A 21877-nucleotide genomic window follows, 5' to 3' on the forward strand; every position below is an offset into this window, starting at 1 on the left:
TTTCCTCCTTTGCCCATTCCATTCCCCTCTAACTCCCCTCTTTCCTCCTCACTCGCCCCTTTCCCCCCACCTTGGCCTGTCCCCTTCACTTGCCCCTTTTCCCCTCACTTACCTCCTTTCTGCCATCACTTACCCCATTCCCTCTCACTCCCTTTTCCCCCTTTTAAACCTTTTCCCACCACTCACCCCTTTTCCCCCCGCATTGATCCCCACTCCCCTCATTCACCCCTTTTCCTCCTCACTCACCTCCTTCCCACCACCACTCCCCCCTTTTCCCCTCAGTCATCCCCTTTCTCCCCTCCCAACCACCCCCTTCCCGTCACTCACCCCTTTTTCCCCTCACGCCCCTTCTCCCCTCACGCGGGGCTCCCCCGGGTCCCTCCCCGGGCCGCCCCCCGCCCGCCGCCGCCCGAGCCCGGCCCGCGCAGGCGCAGCGCCCCCATCCCCCGTTCCCCACACAGGGGCGGGGGCGGCGCCTCCCGCCGTTCGCGGGCCGGGCTGAGCCGCCGGAGAAAGGCGGCACCGGCACCGACCGGGCGGGCGTCCGCCCTCCGACCGACCGCCATCCGCCTGTCCGTCCGTCTGTCCATCCATCCATCCATCCATCCATCCAGGTACCGTCCGAGGGGGGAGGGTGCCCGCCGCGCTCGGCGCTGCCGCGCTCGGTGCGGACCGGCCGCGCCCGTGCCCCCCGCGGGGGTCGCGTCCGCCGGTGCCGCACAGCGCGCACCCCCATCGTGGCCATCAGAGCCCCCCACAGACCCTCAGCCCGTCCCTTGCCTCACCCCGCGCACCCCCCCCGGCTCTCGGAGCTCCTCAGAGCCCCCTCAGCCCCCCGGCCATCACAGCCCCCCGGCCTCTGAGAGCCCTCTCACAGCCCTCATGGCCATCACAGTCCCGCAGCTCTCTCACAGCCCCATGGCCATCACTGCCGCTCAGAACCACCCCCCCCCCCCATAGCCTCACCCTGGCCGTCGCAGCCCCATGGCCATCAGAGCCCCCCACAGCCTCCCCCCTGGTTCCCAGATCCCCCCACAGCCCCTCAAAGCCTCCCCAGAGCCTGCAGCCGCACAAGCCCCTCACAGCCCCATGGCCACCACTGCCCCTCAGACACCCCCCCAACCCCATCGCAGCCCCTCCAGCCTCTTTACAGTCCCTTTCCCCATCCTTCACAGCGCCTCCAGCTCTCAGAGCCCCCCACGCCCCCGTCAGAGCCTTCGCAGCCCCCCGGCCCTCAAAGCCCCGTGGGCAGCGCGGCCCGCGGGGTGAGCGGGACCGTTACCCTCCGTGAGACACCCGGATGTCTGCTCGGCAAACTCCGAATTATTGTCTCCGGCCCGCTCACGGCTGCCGCCTTTTTGCCTTCTTCCAAACGTGTTTTATTTCTTCCCCCCTTACACAATGAAATGAACTTTTGCGGGTTTGTGTCTCTTCCCCCGCATGTCTTTGCTGGAGGTTTTTTGGGGTGGTTTTCAGACTTGGTGGTTGTGGGGAAAGACTGAGCGCTGTTCAGCTGCTCTTCCCCCTCACGTGAGGTTTTTTCCCAGCTCCTCACCCTTGGAAAGGAACCAATTTTTGGGTGACCCGTCTCCTTAATTCCCCTCCTTGAGCCACTGTTTTGCTTGGACAGTGGAACGCCTTGAACTGCCCACTGGTGCATCCTGAGAGTTCCTGAGCTCTGGGATACCTCTGGAAATCACAGTGTTCCCTTACTCCGAGATCTCTTTGGGAATCGCACTGTGCCGTTACCCGACGAGGATCGGATGGGTTTGTAGGAGTGGGAATCCATGCAAGGAGCTTTTTGAAGCTGGCACATGGGTGGGAATGACATTGCTTGGTAACTCCACACTACATTTCCTTTTCCCAAGGCAAAATATGCCTTCAGCAGTGCTGCTTACAGGCACGGCTTGGGAATATGAGTGGAAAGTGTGCTCTGTTCACTCACAGCTCTTCTTAAGGGCTGTTTGTATTTCCTACTAACTCAAGGGGAAGCTGAAAATTTATATCTTGCAGATGGAGGACCAAAATAATAAAAAAAAATCAGGTAAAAAAACCCCAACAAAACGGTATTTTTAAAGAAACATACCCAGCTATTGCTGTGACAAGTGCCTAAATAATAGGGATATGCTGAGGTACCTGTGGGGGTGTCTGTTTGTAACCTTGCTTTGTGTGACACTTAATTTTTGTGGTTTCCTTTGCCCAGTGGCACTTAAAAACAGAGGACATTTTTAGGCAGCAAAGGGAGGGGGAAGAACATCCACAGCCACAAAAAGTCAGGGTTTGATTGCAGTTGTAACAAGTGCATCAATTTTTAAGCCAATTTTTTTGGCTGTGTTGACTCACTCCCTCTTCCCTCAGTCTATTTCCCCTCCTTCTGCAAAATAGAGAGGATTTCTGACTTTTAATCCATTTTACTGCTCCATGGACCATTAATTAGGGGATTTTCAGTATTAGGGGTTTTCAGTGACCAGGCAGTTTGGAAATGAACATGCCCAATGAAACTGAAAACTCGGGTAAATCAAGTGGATGGGAAAAGCAGTGTTTGCTCACGTTGTAAAACTGGTGTGAAATGCACTTTATGGTTTTTTGGGAAGCCTGAGTGCCTTGTGCAGTTCAGAGCTGCCTGAGTGACAGTGAGCTGCACGCTCTGCCTTGCTCAGCTAAGGAAAAAGCAGAGGGATGGCTTCGTTTTTTAAAACTTAGTGGAATATGTAATCTTACGTTGGGATATATTTTAAAATTTTTTCTTTTTTGCTGTTTGCACCCCTCTCCTTTCAGTTGTAACAGGAAAATACACCAGTAAAAACATTGTTTAAGCTTATTTTCACGTACCGCAGTAACTGCAGTTCCTGTTGTTACTTTGGTATGAGGTGATACAGAAATTTTTCCAAGTTTTTTCTGCTTTTCCAGGATAAGCCTGGTAATGAACAAAGGATGTTTTCACCATTTTCTTGACGCTGTTGTTGTCTGACGTCAGCACCTCGTTAATGATGTTTCCTGACTTCGCTCAGTCAGTGCTTTTCTCAAGTATTTTGTTGGTAAACAGATGAAACTAAACTATTGTGGGGGATTAAATCAGCTTCCTTTTATTACACTCATTTATAGCAGAACAGGTGCGCATCCTTGCCGTTCAAAAAGAGGAATTTGTGGGCTTTGCAATGTCTAATCCTAATTTCAGTTGTTCCTTTTGGATTTGGATGAAATTCACTCACCTTCCACTCCAATGTAATTAGCTGATGCTTATAAAGGCCAGGATTTTTGGTGTCTTAATTCCATTTGCCTAAAAGTCTTGTGCATCCTTGTGGATCTTTGCTGTGTTTTGCATGCCTTGCAGTGGAAGCGGGCGCTGTGGAGGATGGTGGTGCCCGGGAATGCCCCGCTCATCCAGCAGGATCCCGCTCTGGAGCCTGCCCTAGGCAGAGACGCCCCCGAGCACTCGGCCATGGGCCCCGGCACGGAGCCGGAGGAGGATGTGGGCCCGGAGGTGCGGAAGCTGCGGGAGCTGGTCAGGAGGCTGGAGCTGGACAATCAGCACGCCAGGAGCAGGAGCAGCAGGAGCATGCTGGGGACAAACGTGCCGGGGGACATCCGTGCCGGGGTGGATAACCACGAGCCCGGCCTCAACGGGATGGAGATCAACAACAGCATCAACGCCATCGCCGACAAGCAGGAGCTGCAGATCATGGCGGGCCTGCACAGCCAGCTGAGCAAAATGAGGCAGGAGGAAGGAGAGAACAACTGCTTCAAAAGAGCCCTCGATGCCCAGGTGCAATACAGCTGCAACAGTGCCCCCGAGGAGGTGTCTCCCGATGGGGGGCAGGGCCCTGGCGAGGGCCGGTGTCCCTCACCTGTGGATCCAAGTGACAGCTCGGAGCTGCTGGGCAGCCTGCTCATGGCAGGGATGCACGCCCCAGCTGGAATCCATGAACAGAATCCCAGTGAAAAGCGTGCAGAGCTAGAGGGGCTTCCGAGTAACGCAGATCTGGATGAAGTCAAAGTGTTAGAACTGGAAAATTGCCCCGAAGAGGAGGATTGCTGGTAGGTATCCCCAGGCTCGGGGGGGAGAGGGACTTTTCTGTGCTTAGCTGAGCAATTCCTTTTAAAGCTGTAAACTGACTTCTGTACAGGACTTTGATTTTTAGCAGCAAGAATGCAGTTCTTGTTAGTGACTGTTCTTATTTTTATGTCCATTGTGCCAGACCATTATGTTTTAAAAAATAAGTTTACCTGTAGGCCCTGTTTTTCCCCTTTCCTTCCAGCCACTGCTGCAGCAAGCACAGGAGCTTCCTTTCCCCCTAAGTTCAGTTATATATAGCACATGCAGATGAATGAATAATGGAGCTTTTAAACCTTGCACACAACTGTCAAATACCATATTTAAATTAGAATTTTGTCCATAAGAATCCCCAGACCGTCTGGAATTTGTGGGTTTTGGTAGGACCTGAGGAGACAAACCATTCCCAGTTCCTGAAGGCTGTTTCTTTCCAGTTAAGCACCTCTTTTGTTCAGACATGAACTGAACCAGATCAATGATGTAATCCTTAACTGACCCGACTCTCTGGAACTCTCCCCTCCACCACCAGCCTTGTTTAAAACTTGTTTTATAAATCAACAGATTAACAACCTTTGGAAGGGCAAGGGAGATGTAAAGTTTGAGGCTGATTCCAGCTCCTGCAATAACTGAGACTTGAGATTTTAGCCAGAGTTGTTAATTTGTAAGACTTGGGAGGAAAAGCCTCAGGGCTCTGCAAATTGGGTTTCAAATTTGTGTAGGCAGATTAATCTGGCAGCAAGGACAGGGCTGCTGAACACAAACCAAACCTTCAGCTCCAGACATTCATTAGCTGTTAGAGGGGAAGGTAAAGTTTTTGTTAATGGAGTGGAGCTCAATGAGGTCATGGCATCAGCTCCAGCCTGAATTTGAGGTTATATTTAAAACATGATTTTTTTTTTCTTTGCAAGTGTACTTTTAAAACCCAAATCCTGGTTCTAACTTGATCACTGTTCAATATACCTAAACAGCATTTTGAGCAGATTTCTTACAAATAAAGGAATATATTTACCAAGTTGCATATGGAAGACTGGCTTTATTATTTCTATGTTAATGGAAGCAGCCAGGTTTATATTCATATTTATATAGCCTGTGACAGGGGAGATTCTTCAAATTCTGTTGAGTCTCGGAGGCTGAGATTTACCCAGGCAGGGGCTGCTGCCCAGTGAAATCAGGAGAGATTCTGTGCCCTGGAGTTCTGTTCTTTAACCTTTCCCTCAGCTGGTGGCTGGTAAGGTCCTTCTTTCCCAGGTACCCTTCACTCTACACCTTGTAGGATCCTTGTGGATTTGTTTCCTCTGTTTTCCTGCCAGATTTGGTTGGAACAGGGTAACCTATGACAGAGAGGCCCCTGAGGAGCTGGATGAGAGGGTGGTGATCCAGAGCACTTGTGCAAGTGCTGTTACCGTAAATCATCTTTGATTGTGCTGCATCTCTTCCATCTGTTCCCTTTTCCTCTTGTCAAACAAACCTGCTGAAACAGGAAGCTGTTTTTAGTGGTGGCTTCTTGTTCTAGAGCTTGTTCTGAAAGTGGGGAATGAATCCTGTGTACAGTCAATAGTGCCTGCCTGTGCTCATTGCCAGATATCCCAAACTGCCTGCATAAGCACATCCCACGTGCAGGTGTTTGTGCATTCCCACAGCAAGAACCAGGAAACTGCTTGGAGGGGAGGGAGGGTTTTCTTAAACCAAAAAAGCCAACAACACCCCCTTAATTCTCTCTGAATTTAGGGTCAGCTCTAATTAGGTGGCTTTGCTGATGGGGGGAATTTTGTCCTGCCTGGATTGAGCAAATCCAAAGTGAATAGCTGACTGTATTGTGTATTTGCAATCCTTTTTAAAAATATTGTACATCCTTCTTCCCTGGAAGAAGGGTGGAGTGGGCAGAGGGTTTCTTGCTGTTCTCTGCAGGTGGAGTCTCAGTTCCTGCTGTATTTTGAAATTACTGGCTTTATTCAGCTGGAACTTGCAGAAGTCTCTGTGCAGCTCCCCCTGGTTCAGCAGGTCTGAAGTTGTGTTTTGGAGTTGTTTGTAGTGAGCGAGCTGTGTGAAACCCGAGGCAGTGCCCACTCACAGCAGCTGTAACTCTGCCCTGGGCTGCCTGGCCTCTGGCTGCTCCCTCAGGTCCCTTTCTCAAATAGCTGCTCAAAATTGTAAATATCCTGGAGACCAATCACATGGAACTGGGCTCTGGCACTGAGGAGCTCAGTGATGCTCACCTTGGACTCCAGCACAGGGCAGCTCCTGAGCTGTTTTGGGAAGGCTGTTACCCCAAATTCCCTCTTACCCAGGGAACAAACCTGCTAGCATCGCATTGGTTGTGTTCCCCAGTGTTTGTCATTCTTGTGTTGTTCCATGGGGTGAGGAGGAGAGGGAATCCCTGGCACTCAGGTGAATCCCTGTGTTGCTGCTCTCATTCCCAAAAGTTTCTCTCTCAGCTGAAACTGGGTCATGCTGTCTTCACCTCAGCGATGTTGTCTCCTGCCTGAATCCGTGCTCAGCACAGCAAGGAGAAGGAGCGTGGTTTGCTCTAAGGAATGACAGTGTAGGAGCTTCCTGGCTGTGTGATTTTTCAGCCTTAGCTCTGTGTCCAGTGACCTTCTATTTTCGTGTTTGAGACTTTTAATTCCACATACTGGAGGACATCATTGCTGCTTGTGCTATCAGAGATGGGTAAAGAAATTCTGGAGAAGTTCCACCAAGTGAGGATGTGACGCTGTACAAAATCCAGGAACCATACCTCGTGCCTCTAATTTGGGGGAGAACTTTACTTACAGACTGTCTCTGTGTAATCAATTTATACCCTTCACAGCCCATGGCATAGTTTCCCCTGTGATCTCTCCTTGTGACAGGATGCTGCTGACAAGATCTGCATGACTTAGAAACAGCAATTTCCAGAGTCTTATTTTCTCAGACTGGTCATTTTGTGAGGTGTTTTTACCACAAGTGAGTGACTTCTCCAAACCTTTCCTGACTGGTTTGAGGAGCGCGTTACCTGTTTGTGCTGGCTGCAGATGGCCATGGCCACGGGCTGGGTGACATCTGCCCTGCTGGGACAATCTCTGGGTGCAGGAGCTCCTTCAGAACCCCAGTGCAGCTCTGTGGGAGTGTCACCAGCTCCCCCCTCCGTGGCAGAGCCATCCGAAAGGCAGCCTGGTGGTGACACTGCGTGCAGAGCACAGCCTGTGAGGGGGAACTGCTTCTGATGGCAGAGCCTGTGAGTGTCCAAGGCCTCGGGAAGCGCTGAGGCTGCGGCTCCTGTTGGTCCCATTTCGGTAAAATGAGGGGTGGGCAGGGAAATGGCTCAGTGTGGGTGCCAGAGGTGGGGAACAGCCTGCTCCTGCTGCTGCGGGATTGCTGCAGATGCTGGGAGCACACAGCACCGCTCTGGAGCTGCTCCCCCAGGCGCCTTTTGATCGTTGTATGGGCTGTTGGCCGGGTCAGGAGATTAACTTCATGTGAGCTTTAGAGCTGCTCTGACTGGGGGACTGATTTTGGTGTTTGTTCAGCAGGATTAGTCCCTAAATAGACATGAGAAAGTGTCTTTGCAGTGTCATTTTTCTTCCTCTCTTTGCAGTTTCTTAGGAATAAAGCTCAGGCCTCTACTTGGGCTAACAGCAGAATGTTTTGTGTGGAGTGTTCTCCACAGGATTTTTCCCATTTTTTCCTTTTGTGTTTCTGTCATTTCAGAACCTGGATAATATTGTTTCACTGTGGCTTTCTACCCCAGTCTTGTCTGTGTTGGGGTTTCTGTTCAGCAGGAGTGTTTAGATTTGAGATTAGCCCAGCAGAAGCAGAGTACTAAATCTGAAAATCAGCTCTCTGAAGTCTCATGTGTAAGGGAAAGGAAAATTAATGTATTCCCTGTTTGAAATACATGCTTTAGAGAGGAATTCAGCTGCCTTTTAGCACTTGAAGGAGGTGTATCTTATAAACCTGAATTGTTCTAAACACTTTCAGCTACTTGAGGTCTCCTTCTCCTTGCCCTGTTGTGTATAACTCAAAGCCCTGAAAATCAGTGCAGTGTTTGCCATTTTTGGAGCTGCTGCAGACACTGGTGCCAAGTGCTTTGGAAGATGGATAATAAACCAAGCCTGTGTCTTCAGAAATGGGCTTCGCTTTCCGCTCAGTTTAATTCCCTAATGCACTGGTTCTAGAGCCTTCTGCAGCCTGAATTCTGCTCTTACGATTTACAGATGTCTGCTGCAAATACTCTGCATGAGCAGGATCTAAAATTCTCAGGCTTGTGCTCTTAGAGCCGCTCTGATCTGTTATTCAGCTGTGAGGATGCTTTTTCTCAGTGCACTGTGCAAGTTGAGAAAGTTGCTGTATTTCCTACGTTCCTTGGGTTTGGGTTTGTTAAAAGCTGGAATTTCAAAATCCAACAACAGTGGCCATTAATTCCTGTAAATCCTTCTGTGGCATTGATTCCAAAAGGAAAACAGTATCTGTGGAAGAATCTCTGTTTTTAGTGTGCTGGATTATGTCAGAATAAAGTGCAGAGAGTGTCACAGATTTATTTGTGAGTGGCTACAACTTAATGAAAGAAAAATCTCCCATTGTGCTCATGGCACTGGGTATTTACCAGAGGTGTTTGTCACAAAATACTCTGTTTTACAGAGTAAACACAAACACTAGTAAGCAGAAACTAAAGATACTTTATCTAAGGGTTTCCCCTCAGAAGCTGAAGAAAATCTCATTCCTATTTAATAATTTATACAACAAACCCTCAATACATCAAACTGGGAATATTTGCCCAAATGTTTACTTTGTGCATTTTGTATGAGGCCTTGTAACTATCTAAATAACCGATTTTCATTTGCAATTTGACAAAAGGAAACATTCAGAGACATTTAAAGAGAGCACCCAAACTGCTGAGCTGGTGGAACAAACTGCAGGGTAAGGCTTGGTCTTGATCAGGCTTTGTTCGGCTTTGCCTGACTCTGGGATGGGTCCTGCTTTTCCAGTGCTTATGGGATTCAGTTAACCTGGCAAATCAAACAGCCTTGGAGGCTGAAACTACCAGAAAGAAAAATTCTGTGTGTTTTTAAACAAAGCCAAGAGTTTTTAGCTTTTCACACCCCCATTTTTCCGAGGAAAGGCTGTTTCAGCTCCCTGGATGTGAGGCTGGGTTAACTCAGCCTCTGGTGGGTGACACTGGTCACTGGGCTTTCCTGAGTCTAGGAAAAGGTGACTTCTGGCTCTTAATGTCATGTCCAGAAAAATATTCACATCCACATATTTGTGTGTGGTGCTTTTAGTTCAGCAGTCAATGCTGTGCCAGCACCTTTGGGGAAGTCAGGATGCTGAGCCCTTCCCCAAGCTCCTGCACGAGGAAAATGGGAGCCCTGATGCTGTGCAATCAAACCACAATTCCTTTTTTTTTATAAGTTGCCTGTCAGTGCTCTGAGGAATTGTGTTCACTTAATTGGGTTTGGGGAAATTGTGAGAGCTTCTCTTGCTGATGGACTTGTCAGCAGAAAAAATCAGAGTCCTCTGGCAGAGTCCAGAGGACTCCACAGCTCTGCTCCATGTGGGAATGGTTCTGGCAAGCAAACAAGTGTTGCCTCTCTCAGCTGGGATAGTCCTGGGTGGAAGCAGGGTGAGGAGCATGGGAGGAGCTGGGCAGAACAACTTCTGGAGCAGAGCAGGATTCTCTCCCTGAACCTGGAATATGTGAGGAGCAGCCTGACCTGCCCTAAGGAGGCTGTTGGCCTCTTTTTTGTGTGATGGTTTTACTGCTCCTTTTGTGGTCTGAACTGTAAAATAGACCCAGGGAGAGGGAGCACTTTGCTTCCTGTGCCTGATTGGATCTGAGTGCTTGCAATGCTCATTTATCCATGCAGAAACGCAGCAAGATTCACTGGGGGGGCCTTCCCTAAAAGGTGCCTTTGGAGAGCCAGGAATATTTGCTTTCATTCCTCAGCATTTATTTTGTCAATAACAAATTAGCCTTTGGATTTGTTTTTTTATTTGCATGTGGATTTGTGTAAAGCTTGGTGTGGAAAAGCATCTGTATGAAATGTGACTAAAGAGGCTGAGTCTGTTCCCTGCAAATATGGCTCTGGCCAGAGGCAGGGCTGGGAAGTCAGGAGGCAAAAAAGAGGGAATAATGGCCTTCCCTGGATGATAAACAGTGTTTTGAGAGCTGGTGCATGCAGAGATGCTCCCTCTCATAGCCCCAAAATTGCCATATCTGCGGAGTCTTGCTTTCTGCATTCCATACTATCCCTGCCTGGATCCAGGACAAGAGCCAGGGCAGTAGGTCAGGCAGACCTGTACGATATTTTAAATATCCCAGCTGTTTGTGTTCTGTCTTGGCCAGATGTTGCTGTTACAGACAGGACGCCTGACAGCTGAGAGTCCCACAGTGTGTTTCTGTATGTTTTAAACCTGGGTTTTCAGGAATGAATGGGATAATGACCGACATTCCTGCTGATTTACATCAGTTTTGTTGTGGAAATCAGTATTTTATGGGTTGGATATGATCTGGCAGGGAGTGAAGGAGTAACTGGAGCAGAAGGGCTCGGTGTACCTTGCTGCAGGAGTGGCAGAAGTTGGGAGAGAGAGGAGGAGGCAACTGAAGCACAGGCAGACATTCCTTGAAATCTTAACTCCATCCTCATTGTCACTTTGTGCCTAAATACTGGATTGTGGCCTGATGAAGATGCAATCCTCTGGATATATCAGCGAGGTCTTGGGAACACCATAAATGCTCAGCTGTGGCTGTAGTGGTTTGCTGGTGCCCAGGAGGGTTCTGTCACCCACCAGCAGTTCATGAGGTGAAGCAGCACCAGGAGGGGGAAGGTGCTGGTGGGAAAGCAGCACTTGTGTGCATGGAAGAGCTCCTGGCTGGCCCAGGAGCTCCTGAAGCTGCTGCTGGGCATTTTCTTGGTGCAGAGGGAGCAGCTGAAGGCTGTGCCAGCAGCTCAGCAGAGCCTCAGGAGAGGGGGGACCCGAGAGGCAAACTTGATGTCCACAGATCACAGAATCCCAGAAGGATTTGGGCTGGGAGCGACCTTAAAGACCATCAAGTTCCAGGTCTAGGTCGAGGTCTCACTGCCCTCTGCACCAGGGTGTTCTCCAGGTGATGTGCAAGAATTAAAAACAGTTTCACTTTTGGATGTACAAAGGACTGATTTTTCTTTCCCCTTACAAGTTTTGAATGTGTTGCTGAACAGCAAAAACGTTAAAAAATAGGGAACTGCTTTTTGCTTTTAAGAATAAAAAGTACAGATGTGGGATGTGTCAGTAAAATACTCGAGGTGCTTTTATAGCAAAGGCTCTTCCAGCTTTGACCTTTCTTCAGAGAAATGTTCTGCTTTGCAAATAGGGTGAAGATGCTGCTTTACACCCAATCCCTTGTAAATAATCCAGGGGTTTAAGATGATTAACTCTGTCTATCCATAAGGCTAATCCTGGCTGTCCATGCAAAGCAATGGAGGTGCCAGAGATCTGCCAACCACTCAGGCTGGAGGAGACCTTATCTGGCATTCCAAGGAAGATGAGCTACAGCCACACTTCCTACCTGTCTGGGAATGTCTAAATCCTCCAAGGAGGGGCTTTCTTGCTGGAATCTGGGAACGCACCTTTGGGTGGCTCAGAGCTGCTGTGAGGACGCAGCTGTGCCTGCAGTGCTGAACAGGTGGAACAGAGGGTTTTAAACAAAACCTGCAGCTCCTGGAAGGAGATCACCCTGCAGCTCCAGTTGGGAGCAGCTCCCACCCTCCCTGCCTCTGAGGGTGGGGTGTTCTGGAGGAGGGGAGTGGAGGGAGAGACAGGTGAGTATTCCAACACCTTCGTTTCCAGCAGTGGTGCAACAGCCCAGGCTGGCAGCTTGCTTTGCAGAGCCTGTGGCTTTCTCTGTGAAGCCATTGAATTTTCCTGTGGTGGCAGTACGTTTTCTTTCCGAGCCATAATACGCAATTTAAACTTGAATTTTTTAATTTGGGTAACTGTTGGTTACTGATGGCTACGCTCTGGCAAATGCTGCTTCCGTAGCTGTATGCTTTGAATTAATGAGCATTTCTTCCTGTCTCCTTTGAATCCTTCCAAAGGCTCTATGTGTCTCCAAGGAAATCCATGGATGAGAAAACAGCCTCTCCTCTGAAATGGTGCCGGCAGGTGCTGGATAATCCCAGCCCCGAGATTGAGGCTGCCTGCAGGACCCTCATCAACAGGCTGGACCAAGGTAGGGCAGCTGCAGCCTCACTGCTGTGGGGTCCCTTTCAATCCTCAGTCGAAGCAGGGAAATCCAGCTTAGTGTTGTCAGGCTCTTGAATTTTTAACTTTTGTTAATATTTAAACATTTTTTAATGTAGGAAATATGTAGAGGAAAAAAATGTGCTGCTGGGGAGTGGGGAGAGGACCATGGAAAACTGTTACTGCAGCTTTCTAGATCAGAACTCCTGGTGCTGAGTGTTCCAGTGGTGATCCTTGCTCCTCTGGATATCCTTATGGATATTCCTCCTGAATCTTACCAGCTGCTATTGCCTGGGTGAAAAAGTTGTCTGCTGCTCAAAGCTTACAACAATGAAATACTAAACTTAAAGAAATGGTGTCACTTGGAAACCAGGTTTTTCTTCCAGTTTATCATCCCCTAGAAGCACTTCCTGGTGGCTGTGGGCTGTGTTAATCCTGAGGGGGAAATCCCTGGTTTCACCTGCCTGAAGTGAAAAGCTGGAGTGCTGTGCATGCTGTGGTGATGTCTCTGACCACAGGCACTGTTCTGGGGCCTGGCTTCGGGGGTTTGCTTTTCCACCTTGGCTTGCGGTGTGGGAGAGCTCTCAGAACAGATGCAGTTCACAGGACAAAAATGAGTTTATGCTGTTCCTCCCTCTGTCCTGCGTCACCTGCAGAGCACCTGGTGCATATCCTGCCTTTGTCAGTTCAAATGGCTTCCAGGTTTGTGGAAAATGGGCTGGAATCCTGACAGCCAGGACACCGAGGGGCGGGAAATGAATCAGTAATTAATTTTTACCTTCTCTAGATTCCCTGTCATCCAACTCTCCTGGTCAGGATTTGCTGCAGGTTTCTTGCAGAGAGGTGCTGCAGTCTCCTCTGTCCAGTTGGACTCAGGAACCTCCAGACACAACAGCTGTGTTTGAACAAGTGACACTTCTGAGAGAATCAGTGTTTGGAAGCTCAGGGATATCCCTGAACTGCTGGAAATCCAAGCCCAGCTGGGTCCCCACGTTGCTGTCTGAGGGTTTGTGGTGCCTGGGTTTGTCTCCATGGGGATGCAGGGATTCTGCTTTCAGTTCAGCCAGCAGTTTGGCCCCTGTGGTTTGGAGTCTGAGGTCACTGCTCTGGGGGTTGGTTTGGGTTTTTTTAGTTTTCATTCTAACAGTGTTTGGCACTGCTTGAGATCTCAGGCTTCTCTTGAGTTTAACCTTGGCATTCCTGATTGGAGATAACCAAATATACTTTGAGAACAAACTTCATTTGCTTTCATAAACCATCTGTGCTTAAAATTTTGAATGAAGTCTATTTGATTGCCTCTTTTCTCTCTGAAATGTATCAGGCTTTAGTTGTACTTAGTCTGACCTGGTAAAATTTGTGGGAGAAATAAAAAAAGAAAACTTACTAATTTGGTGAATCTTCGTTATTTTCTTAGCTGATATTCTCACAGTAGGGAGAACTGAGTTCTGGGGGCAGTTCAGCAGCCCCTTGAGTATCTCCAGATCACGGTGTGAGTAATTTCCTCAGTGTTGTAGCTGCTCGTTCCACCTCCAGTAGGGATGGCTTTGCCACCTGCCTTATTTTGGTTCCTTGATGAACGTGTGAGTGTGTGAGCTGAAGGAATTTAACGCAAAGAGTTGGTTTTCATATTAGATTGCTTTCCTTTAATCTAATGGCAGAGTTTCTGAGGTTTAATACTGTCTTGATTCCATCATAAAAATTCAGAATAACACACATGTAACATAAAGTTCGGTGAGCTCTGTAAAGTGAAGGGGTGTAGAAGTGGTAGATACTGATGAAAACAGTCCTCTGGGAATCCCAGATGGAACTCTGTGAAATTTATGGCTTTTTTAAAGCCAAGTTTGTCAGGAGTTACTCTTGGAATTCTTCAGAAGGGACAAAAGCAGTTGAAGGACACGAGTGGGGGACTGGGCACTGCTTTGCTCCCTGCAGCATGGCACTGGCACTACCCAGAAGTACCTCTGCTACAGCATTTAATCCTGTTTGATACCTCTGTATCTTGTTCTTTATCTTGCTTTCTGTTTCCACAATAATTTGCTAACCTTTGTGGCTTTTTTGTATTTTTCCTTCTAGCCAGTAGATGGAAAAACCTGTATTGCAGCCCCCTGGCATCTCCCAGCGCACATAACTTGAATTCCGAGGCAGGCTCCTGTAGCAATGCACTAAACTCTCCTGGGCACCTCAAATCGACTAACAAAGCACTACTAACCTGTGGCAGCTCAGGTATGGCACGGCACTGCAGCAGTGGGGTGTTTAAAATGCAAGGAGGGTTAGGCATTGGCAGAGGAAAAAGTTGGCATGGCCACTCGTGGTGTTTTCCCCTTTTGGTTTGCTCCCTTGCTCAGCCAGGTTTCGTTTGTGTGGCAGAAAACCTCCTTGCATTCTAAATGTCCTGTAGTTACTTCTTGGTTTGGGTTTCTCTACTTCCTATATATATTTATAAATTGTACTAATTTTAAGTGGCTTAAAATAGAAAACCGCTGTTGGGGCAAAAATATATTGCTGGCAAATAGTGTTGTATGTGTAGATGTGATCTTTATCGAGTTACTTGGATTCAGGTTTTTGGGGAAGGCTTCTCTTGGGAACATTGATTAATATAGGGCTGCCAAAATCTCCAGGGCAAACCCTGCAATTGCCTGAGTGGGCAGCTAAAACAAAATAACAGAAGTTTTCATTTAGCCTTAATTGTGCTTGGAGGAAGATTAAGATTCCCTACCTGAGGCAGCTCAGCCACAACTCTTGTTACAGCCTGATAATGAAGCTCCTCCAAAATGCTTTGGCCTGCAGCCTCCCTGCTGCCTCAGGAGCCAGGAACACCCTTCCCAGAGCTTCATTTGTTACCCTTGGTGCAGTTCCTGCTGTTTCCCAGCATAAATGCTTTGCCTCCTGGCTCTGCTATCAAAGGACTCTTCCTTACTTGTTTGTTTTGTGTGGAAATTGCTAAACCCTGCTTTGCATGTTTCAAAACACAAAGCATGTTTAACAGTCTCTGCCTTCAAACTTGATGTGAAATGAACTTTTTTTCCCTTCTAAAAAAAGAAAAAGGGTTGCCTGTGGATGTTTTCACAGGTGCAGGTTTGTTTTTGAGGTCTGATTTTCTGCTATTAATAGGAATTAACACTTATCTCTGTTTTGCAAACAAAAGGATGCACGTAGGACTGAGGATTTTTGCAAGCTGAGCTCTGCAGGGAAACATCTCTAAGGCAATTTCTTGTTTTTCATATGAGGTTGGGGGGCAGTCCAGGTGTCTGAGCATCTCTTCACCCAGAAACACCTCCTGATGAGTCAAACCAAAGTGTCTGTGGCTTCTGGAAGGTTCACTGTGAAAATGTGCTGGGTGCAAGAGCAGGGCCAGGACAGGCTCTGTCCTTTCAGAGCAAAATGAGAGTTCACTTCATCTCAGGTGCCTCTTCTTGTGACTTGTGCAAGTGCTAACACGAGTTTAAAGTTTCCTGTCAACCTGACTGACTCAAAACTTATTTTATTTCTAAGAAAAAACAGCTCTCCTACCCTTCAAATGGAAAATGTTAAACCAAACCAACCCCTTTTGACAAAACCCAGATGTGGTTTCTGTTCGGAAACCATCATCAGCTCCGCTCTACTGATGGAAGAAGGAGCAGTTTTTTCCCCTCCTCAGCTATTTTTACCTAGACCTGCAATTTGAAATGCAACAACCAAACTAAAAAAAAGTTGGATTGGGGGTTTTGCCTTTCAAAAAGCTGATCTCAAGGTCCATCTGGATTTTTAATTGGTATTGAAGGCGGTGTTAATTACAGCAGGAAACCTGTTCTTGTTCATTACACCACATCCTACAGGTGCAAGCCCTGCTCAGGATGGATTTATTTCAACTCTTGCAGTCTTTTCCTGACACCAGGAGGAAAGAAATGGGATTTTATTGTGGAATATCTTGACTTTGAGTGTGTATTTGTGCAACACACAGACAGATGCACCTTTAATTACAGCCACACTTCTGTCACTGTGTTATTTAAGCATCCTGAAGCTCACAGTTTTCCTGCCCTGTTCTGAGAAGGTTTGAAGGCAGGGCACCTCCTGAATACTCAACAGTGATGTTAAAATAAACCATTTCCCAGCAAAACTGAGCAGCCCTTTCAAACTGTGATCAAATCCAGCCAGGCAGGAAACAGCAGCAGGTTCCCAACATTATTTCTTCAGCCAGCTTGGAAGAGAAGCAACTGCTGACATGGAAAACACAGGTGTGAAGTCCAGGTGTAAACCGAATTTCTTACACGGGCCCTGACCAAGCTGCTTCCTGCCTGTCAGCCTCAACTTCCTTGTTTGAAAAGTACCTGAAAGCTTTGGGTTAAAAACTGAGCTCTGTCATTTCTAAATTCTTCCGTGTTTCTCACAGCTATCCTGAAGCTCCCGGCCACACTGCTGAATTCCCAGGAGAGATCCCTGCTGCTCCTGGTGGTTTGTGGGAGTCTGACTGGCTTTGTGTTTCTCTCCCCCAGGGTACCTGAGCATGCACTCGGCCCTGAGCTCCCAGTCCTCGGTGGACAGCGAGCTGAGCACCTCGGACGACTCCATCTCCATGGGGTACAAACTGCAGGACCTCACCGACGTCCAGGTCATGGCACGGCTGCAGGAAGAGAGTAAGTTTGGTTGGTTTGTTTGTTTTGGAGGGTGGGTGATTTTTGGGTGGTTTTATTTGGTTTGGGGTTTTTTTTCTTGCTTGTATTTTGTCAGGCAGGAAAGCTTCAATAAAGGCATAGGCTGGGGAGGAGCTGTAAATGACCCAGGTGCCAGTGCAAGGCAGGTGTGTGTTCGTGGGAGGCAGACTTCAAATCTTTGTTTCCACCTTTGAAATGCTGGTGGGTGCAGAATTAATTAAACTAAAAGGTTTACCCTGTAAATGAGACTCCCATCGCTACTTAAGCTGCTGGAGCTCGATGGCAGTGTATGGTTCTCAGTCTCAGGTGGGATTAGGGAGCACTGCAGGCCCCCCAAATGTTAATTGCGCCGTAATTAACCAGTGCTGATGCAGGTGACGCTGTCCCAGCTGATGGATTCCGGGGAGGACAGGTGTTAACCTGACTCTCCTTCCAACGCAAAACAAATCCCTGTCAAAGCCCTGCTTTGGGGTTTGGAACGTGCTGTTGGAATTCGTGCTGCCCGTGTCCCCCGTGTCCCCAGGCCTGCGCCAGGACTGCGCCTCCAGCTCGGCCTCGGTGTCCCGGCGCAGCTCCAGCGCGTCCCTGCACTCGCTGCGCCGCGGCACCTACAGCGACCAGGAGTTCGACACCTACAGCCTGGAGGACGAGGACGACTGCGACTGCTCGCTGTCCTTCCGCAGCGCCCACCGCTACTCGCCGTCCCCGCTGAGCTCCCCGCGCTGCCAGTCCCCCTCGGCGGCCGCGGATCTCGGCCGGGCCTCGGCGTCGCGGCTGCGCGCCCCGCGCAGGGCCGTGCAGAGCCCCATGCAGGAGCGCCTCAAGTACGCCAACAGCGAAGGTGAGGGCCGGGCTGAGCCAGGGAAGGGGTTCTGGCACACACGGATCCCCCCGCAGGGCTCCAGGCTGCGGGCAGAGTGCCTGCAGTGCTGCTCGGCAGGAAGGGACCTGGCGGTGCTGGGTATGAGCCAGCACGGGCCCAGGTGGGCAAGGCCAAGGGCGGCAGGGCCTGGATCGAGAATAGTGTGGCCGCAGGATTAGGGCAGGGATTGTCCCCTGTGCTGGGCACAGCCCAAGTGCTGTGTCCAGTTCTGGGCTCCTCACTACAGAAAGAACATTGAAGGTTGGAGCGTGTCCAGGGAAGGGGCTGGAGCACCACGCTGAGGGAGCTAGAATTGTTTAGTCAGGAGAAGAGCAGGCTCAGAGCAGACCTTACTTGTCTCTACATCTCCTGACAGGAGGTTGGAGCCACGTGGGGGTTGATCTCTTCTGCCATGTCCCAGGTGAAAGAACAAGAGGAAATGTCCTCAAGTTGCACCAGGGGAGGTCCAGGTTAGCTGTTAGAAGCAATTGTTTCCCTACAGAAGTGGTCAGGCCTTGGAATGAGTTGGGAGGTGGTGGAGTCACCGTCTCTGGATGTGGCGCCTGGGGATGTGGCTTAGGGGTGATTATGGCGGCGCTGGGTTGATGGAATGATCTTGAAGGTCTCTTCGAACCTCCATATCCTGTGATTTCAAAAGCACTGCTGTTTCCTGGAAGCGAAGAACTAGGTGCAGACTGCTCTGCTGTTAAGTGCACGGGTTTTTCAAGAGAGCCTTACAGCAGCAGCAGGAGGCTGAGGCTGTGTTTGCTTTCAGAGGAGCTGAGGCACAGCATGCCCAACCTGGCGCGGAGCAGCCTGCGCGCGCTCGAGGCCGTGCGGAGCAGCCGCAGCCTGGAGTCCGACCTGCAGGTGCCCAGCAGCCGCATTCCCAGGACTCAGCAGCGGTCAGCAGGTCAGTGCCACGCCGGCCACACGCCCCATTCGTCCCCTTAAGCAGCCTCCGAGGGCCTGCAGGGCGCTGACAGCGCTGTGGCGTTCCCTGCAGGTCTGACTCCCAGCAAGCTCAGGTATTCCTCGGGGGCCGGGCAGTCCCCGCTCACGGGGCGCCAGCCCGGGAAGGCGGCCTCGGGAAGCAGCTCCCTGCTGTCCGGGAGGCAGGTGGGGAAGCCCTGCAGCTACACGGCTCCTGTGCCCGGGGTCCGGAAGCCGCAGCTCCACACGGGCTCTCCCAGCAGCAGTTGCACTTCCAGAAGCACCACCATGGTCACTGTGGCCAAAGGCTCTGCCCTGAAAGCACGGCCGGCCGCGGGAGGGGTGGCCGCGCCCAAGGGAAAGGCAACGCCCCCGTCCAGGAGGTGAGTGGAGCTCTTTATCCTTCAGAACTCCATCCAGCAGGGTGAAAGCACAGCAGAGGGAGGGGTGTCCCAAAACGGAAATTTGTTTTTCTTGCTGCTGGTTTTTTACAGCTGTTATGCTACAATTCAGACTTTCAGGAGGGAGAGAAATGAAATTGATTCAGACTTATTATTACGATACGACTGATATCAGACTGAGAAGCAACCAGTGCTTGTTGATCTTTAATGTCCCGTTGGAGCCTTACAGTGAAATGTATCTACTTACTTTAAAAACATGAAAAAGGGAAATTTTAATCTCTTAATTTATATCAGTTCTCTACATACCTGATTATTTTTCATGTGCTCAGTTATTTTTGCATGGAAAAATATTTCTCTTGGACTCAGTCATGGGCTGAAGTCACAACAGCGTTAATTTGGCAGATACTCGTGTTTAAGCATCCTCTAACAGTCACTGAATTTCCCTAAAGTGCCTGACTGGTGCTGCTGGTGCTCAGGGTGTGACAGCAGCACTTCACCCAGGGCAGGGAGATGTTGGTGACCCAAACCCCAAACCTGTGTGCACCACAGGGCTTTGCCTGGAGCTGTCCCTGATGTGTTGTTTTGTCCCCCCAGGTGCCTGGGCTTTGCCTGGAGCTGTCCCTGATGTGTTGTTTTGTCTCCCCCAGGTTCCTCCAGGCAGCACAGACCCCCCAGGCCCCCGAGGACGACTCCTGGAAGGATGGGTGCTACTGACACCCCGAAACACCTCGGTGGAGCAGATCCCAGCTGGCTGGGCATGACCTCACTGGGAAGGACCCTGAGCCCCTGTCCCTGCAGACTGCTGTACATATCCCTCGTCCTGTGCTCTCCACACCAAGCACCTCCCCTCTGCTCTGCCAGGAGCCGGGGCTGGGACAGACAGCTCCTCACTCTGCTGAACCCTGAGTCTTCCCGGGAAGACAGAAGAAGCCTTATTTCATCCACACCCTGCCTGCAGCCCTGGGGAAGGTCTGCCACCATCCCTTCCCAGGGTGCTGCACAGGCTGGGGGTGTCCTTTGTGCCAGAAGCAGCTCTGAGCTGGTGCTGTGGCAGAGCTCGTGGAGAGTAGAAATAGTGACATAGGTGTTAGAATTGAGACTTTTTAAACCCGACCTGATGTACTCTAATATTTGTCTGGAACTCGACTGGGTTTGGTTTGGTTTTGGTTTTTTTTTTACTTCTGTATAGAATGTATTTCTGCTACTTTTTATTGTTTGGTCTAGAGCTGCCTGCAGCAGGTTTTTATAACTGTAGAACACTTTGAGCAGTTGTAGCCAGGTGTCAGCACAGGTCACAGGGAGCAGTACACAATATTTGTGTGGGGTGTGAACAGGCAGGGACAGGGATGCCAGTTACAAACTGCTGGGCACCAGCACCTTCTTACCTCAGCTGAGCGAGTTCAACACCTCTTAAGAGTAAACTTTTTAAAAATCACCCTCCCTGACAGCTTTGTCTTGAAGTGTTGGAGCTCTCAGCTGGTTCCCAACTGCCCTGACTTTTGTAGAAGTTTTCTACTGTCTCTTAAGGATTCTGTTCCAGTGTCCTTTTCCTCAGCAAGTGCTGGATGCTACAAGTACAGTCTTAGTCCAGGAAACATGCACTGATAGCAATGTTCTCCCTGCCATCAATGTGACTTTGATAGTGTAGTTTAATAAAATGTTATGGTGCTGAAGTAGATCTGCTTTATTCCAGCGGTGAGTTTTGTGCTGTGAACGAGACTTTTCCTGACAGAAAAGAGCTCTGCAAGGGTAAACAGGGCTCCAATAAAGCCTGGTAGGAAGCAAGGAGTGAGAGTCACCTTTAATTCCTCAGAGATCAGAAGGACAAGGTCGGTGCTAGTATATTAAAAATGCACAGCACTCGGTGTGTGCCATTTCTGAGCCATCCACACGTGGCCTGGGCAGGACCAAAGCCAGGAAGCAGCACAGGGGAAGTTCCTGCCCTGCAGAGATCACTTGTGATCCAGGAAAAGAGGAAGAGACAGTTGGGACCACAGTGCTGGCGTGTCCCTGCGTCACCACAGCCCTTCCCACGACAGTGCCAGGGCAGGGCTGGCACCAGCAGCAGTCACAGGGCACAGAAGGGGCCTCAGCTGGAGCTGCTGCTCAGTCCCTGGCTGTAACCCCCTCCCCTCCACAGGGTCAGACACAGCTGAGGTTACAGAGAGGCTTCTCCCACCCTGGTAAAGCTCAGTGGGGTCCCAGCCCTGCCCTGTTGAGGCTCTTCCCTCATGCAGAACTTCTCCCTGCTGCCACAGCTGGACCCTGCTCACACTGATCTTCCCAGGGCACTGAAGGGTGAACCACCAGCACCATCAGTTTGATTTCTGCATGGAGGGTTCTCCTGTTGCCTTTCCTGTGCTCTGCATTCCAAAGGGGATTTTCTAGGTATGCCTTTCTCTGCGGTCACCTGAGTCAAGAGCTGCTGCTCTTTTGTGGACATTTAACAGCAGGTAAACAACAGGAACTTCCTGAAAGAGTAAAATGTTGAAGAGTTGAAGGTTATGTCTCAGTTAAAGCCTCTCAGGCGGGTGGGGTTGTTTCCATTGTTTCCCAGCCTGGATGGCTGTGGAGATGGCAGACCTGGATCCAGTTCCAGGCTGAGCAGAGCAGCAGGAAGGTGCTGAGGTTGGATTCTGATTCCCGGCGCTTTCAGTACAAACCTGATGCTGACAGGTACTTGGGAGAGGCTGTCCCACCTCAGGAGGGAGCCCTGAGCACAGCCCTGTCAGAACCATCAAACTCGGGAGCTGTAATTGAACTTTACCCTTTCATTTTTCTAAGCTGATCTCACACC

At 49.8% G+C, this 21877-nt stretch overlaps 1 protein-coding gene across 5 annotated transcripts; it reads left to right on the forward strand.

Annotated features, from left to right (window-relative positions):
- The first annotated feature begins 448 nt into the window (after window positions 1-448).
- LOC116450812 (SLAIN motif-containing protein-like) lies at window positions 449-20767 on the forward strand. Of its 5 annotated transcripts, none has more exons than XM_032123624.1 (10): window positions 449-614; window positions 3335-4038; window positions 12109-12242; window positions 14327-14476; window positions 16726-16866; window positions 17408-17725; window positions 18123-18216; window positions 18522-18659; window positions 18753-19062; window positions 19728-20767. In XM_032123624.1, exons 2-10 carry the CDS (start codon window positions 3356-3358, stop codon window positions 19839-19841), a joined length of 2082 nt encoding a protein of 693 aa, XP_031979515.1. In that variant the 5' UTR covers window positions 449-614; window positions 3335-3355; the 3' UTR covers window positions 19842-20767. The 5 variants fall into 5 exon arrangements, with proteins under 5 accessions (XP_031979515.1, XP_031979516.1, XP_031979517.1 ...); XM_032123625.1 differs by having other exon boundaries at window positions 449-607; window positions 3332-4038; XM_032123626.1 differs by lacking the exon at window positions 18123-18216 and having other exon boundaries at window positions 450-614.
- The last annotated feature ends 1110 nt before the right edge of the window (window positions 20768-21877 follow it).

This window comes from Corvus moneduloides, chromosome 14 (assembly GCF_009650955.1).
Source record: "Corvus moneduloides isolate bCorMon1 chromosome 14, bCorMon1.pri, whole genome shotgun sequence".
NCBI classification, from domain to species: domain Eukaryota; kingdom Metazoa; phylum Chordata; class Aves; order Passeriformes; family Corvidae; genus Corvus; species Corvus moneduloides.

Excerpts from the sequence above, each read along its gene's own strand:
- LOC116450812 (XM_032123624.1), top strand. The coding sequence starts at position 3,356 with ATGGTGGTGCCCGGGAATGCCCCGCTCATCCAGCAGGATCCCGCTCTG. Across the intron at positions 17,726-18,122 it reads CAAGTACGCCAACAGCGAAG|GAGGTTGGAGCCACGTGGGG; the intron begins GTGAGGGCCGGG and ends ATCTCCTGACAG. Across the intron at positions 19,063-19,727 it reads GCAACGCCCCCGTCCAGGAG|GTTCCTCCAGGCAGCACAGA; the intron begins GTGAGTGGAGCT and ends TGTCTCCCCCAG.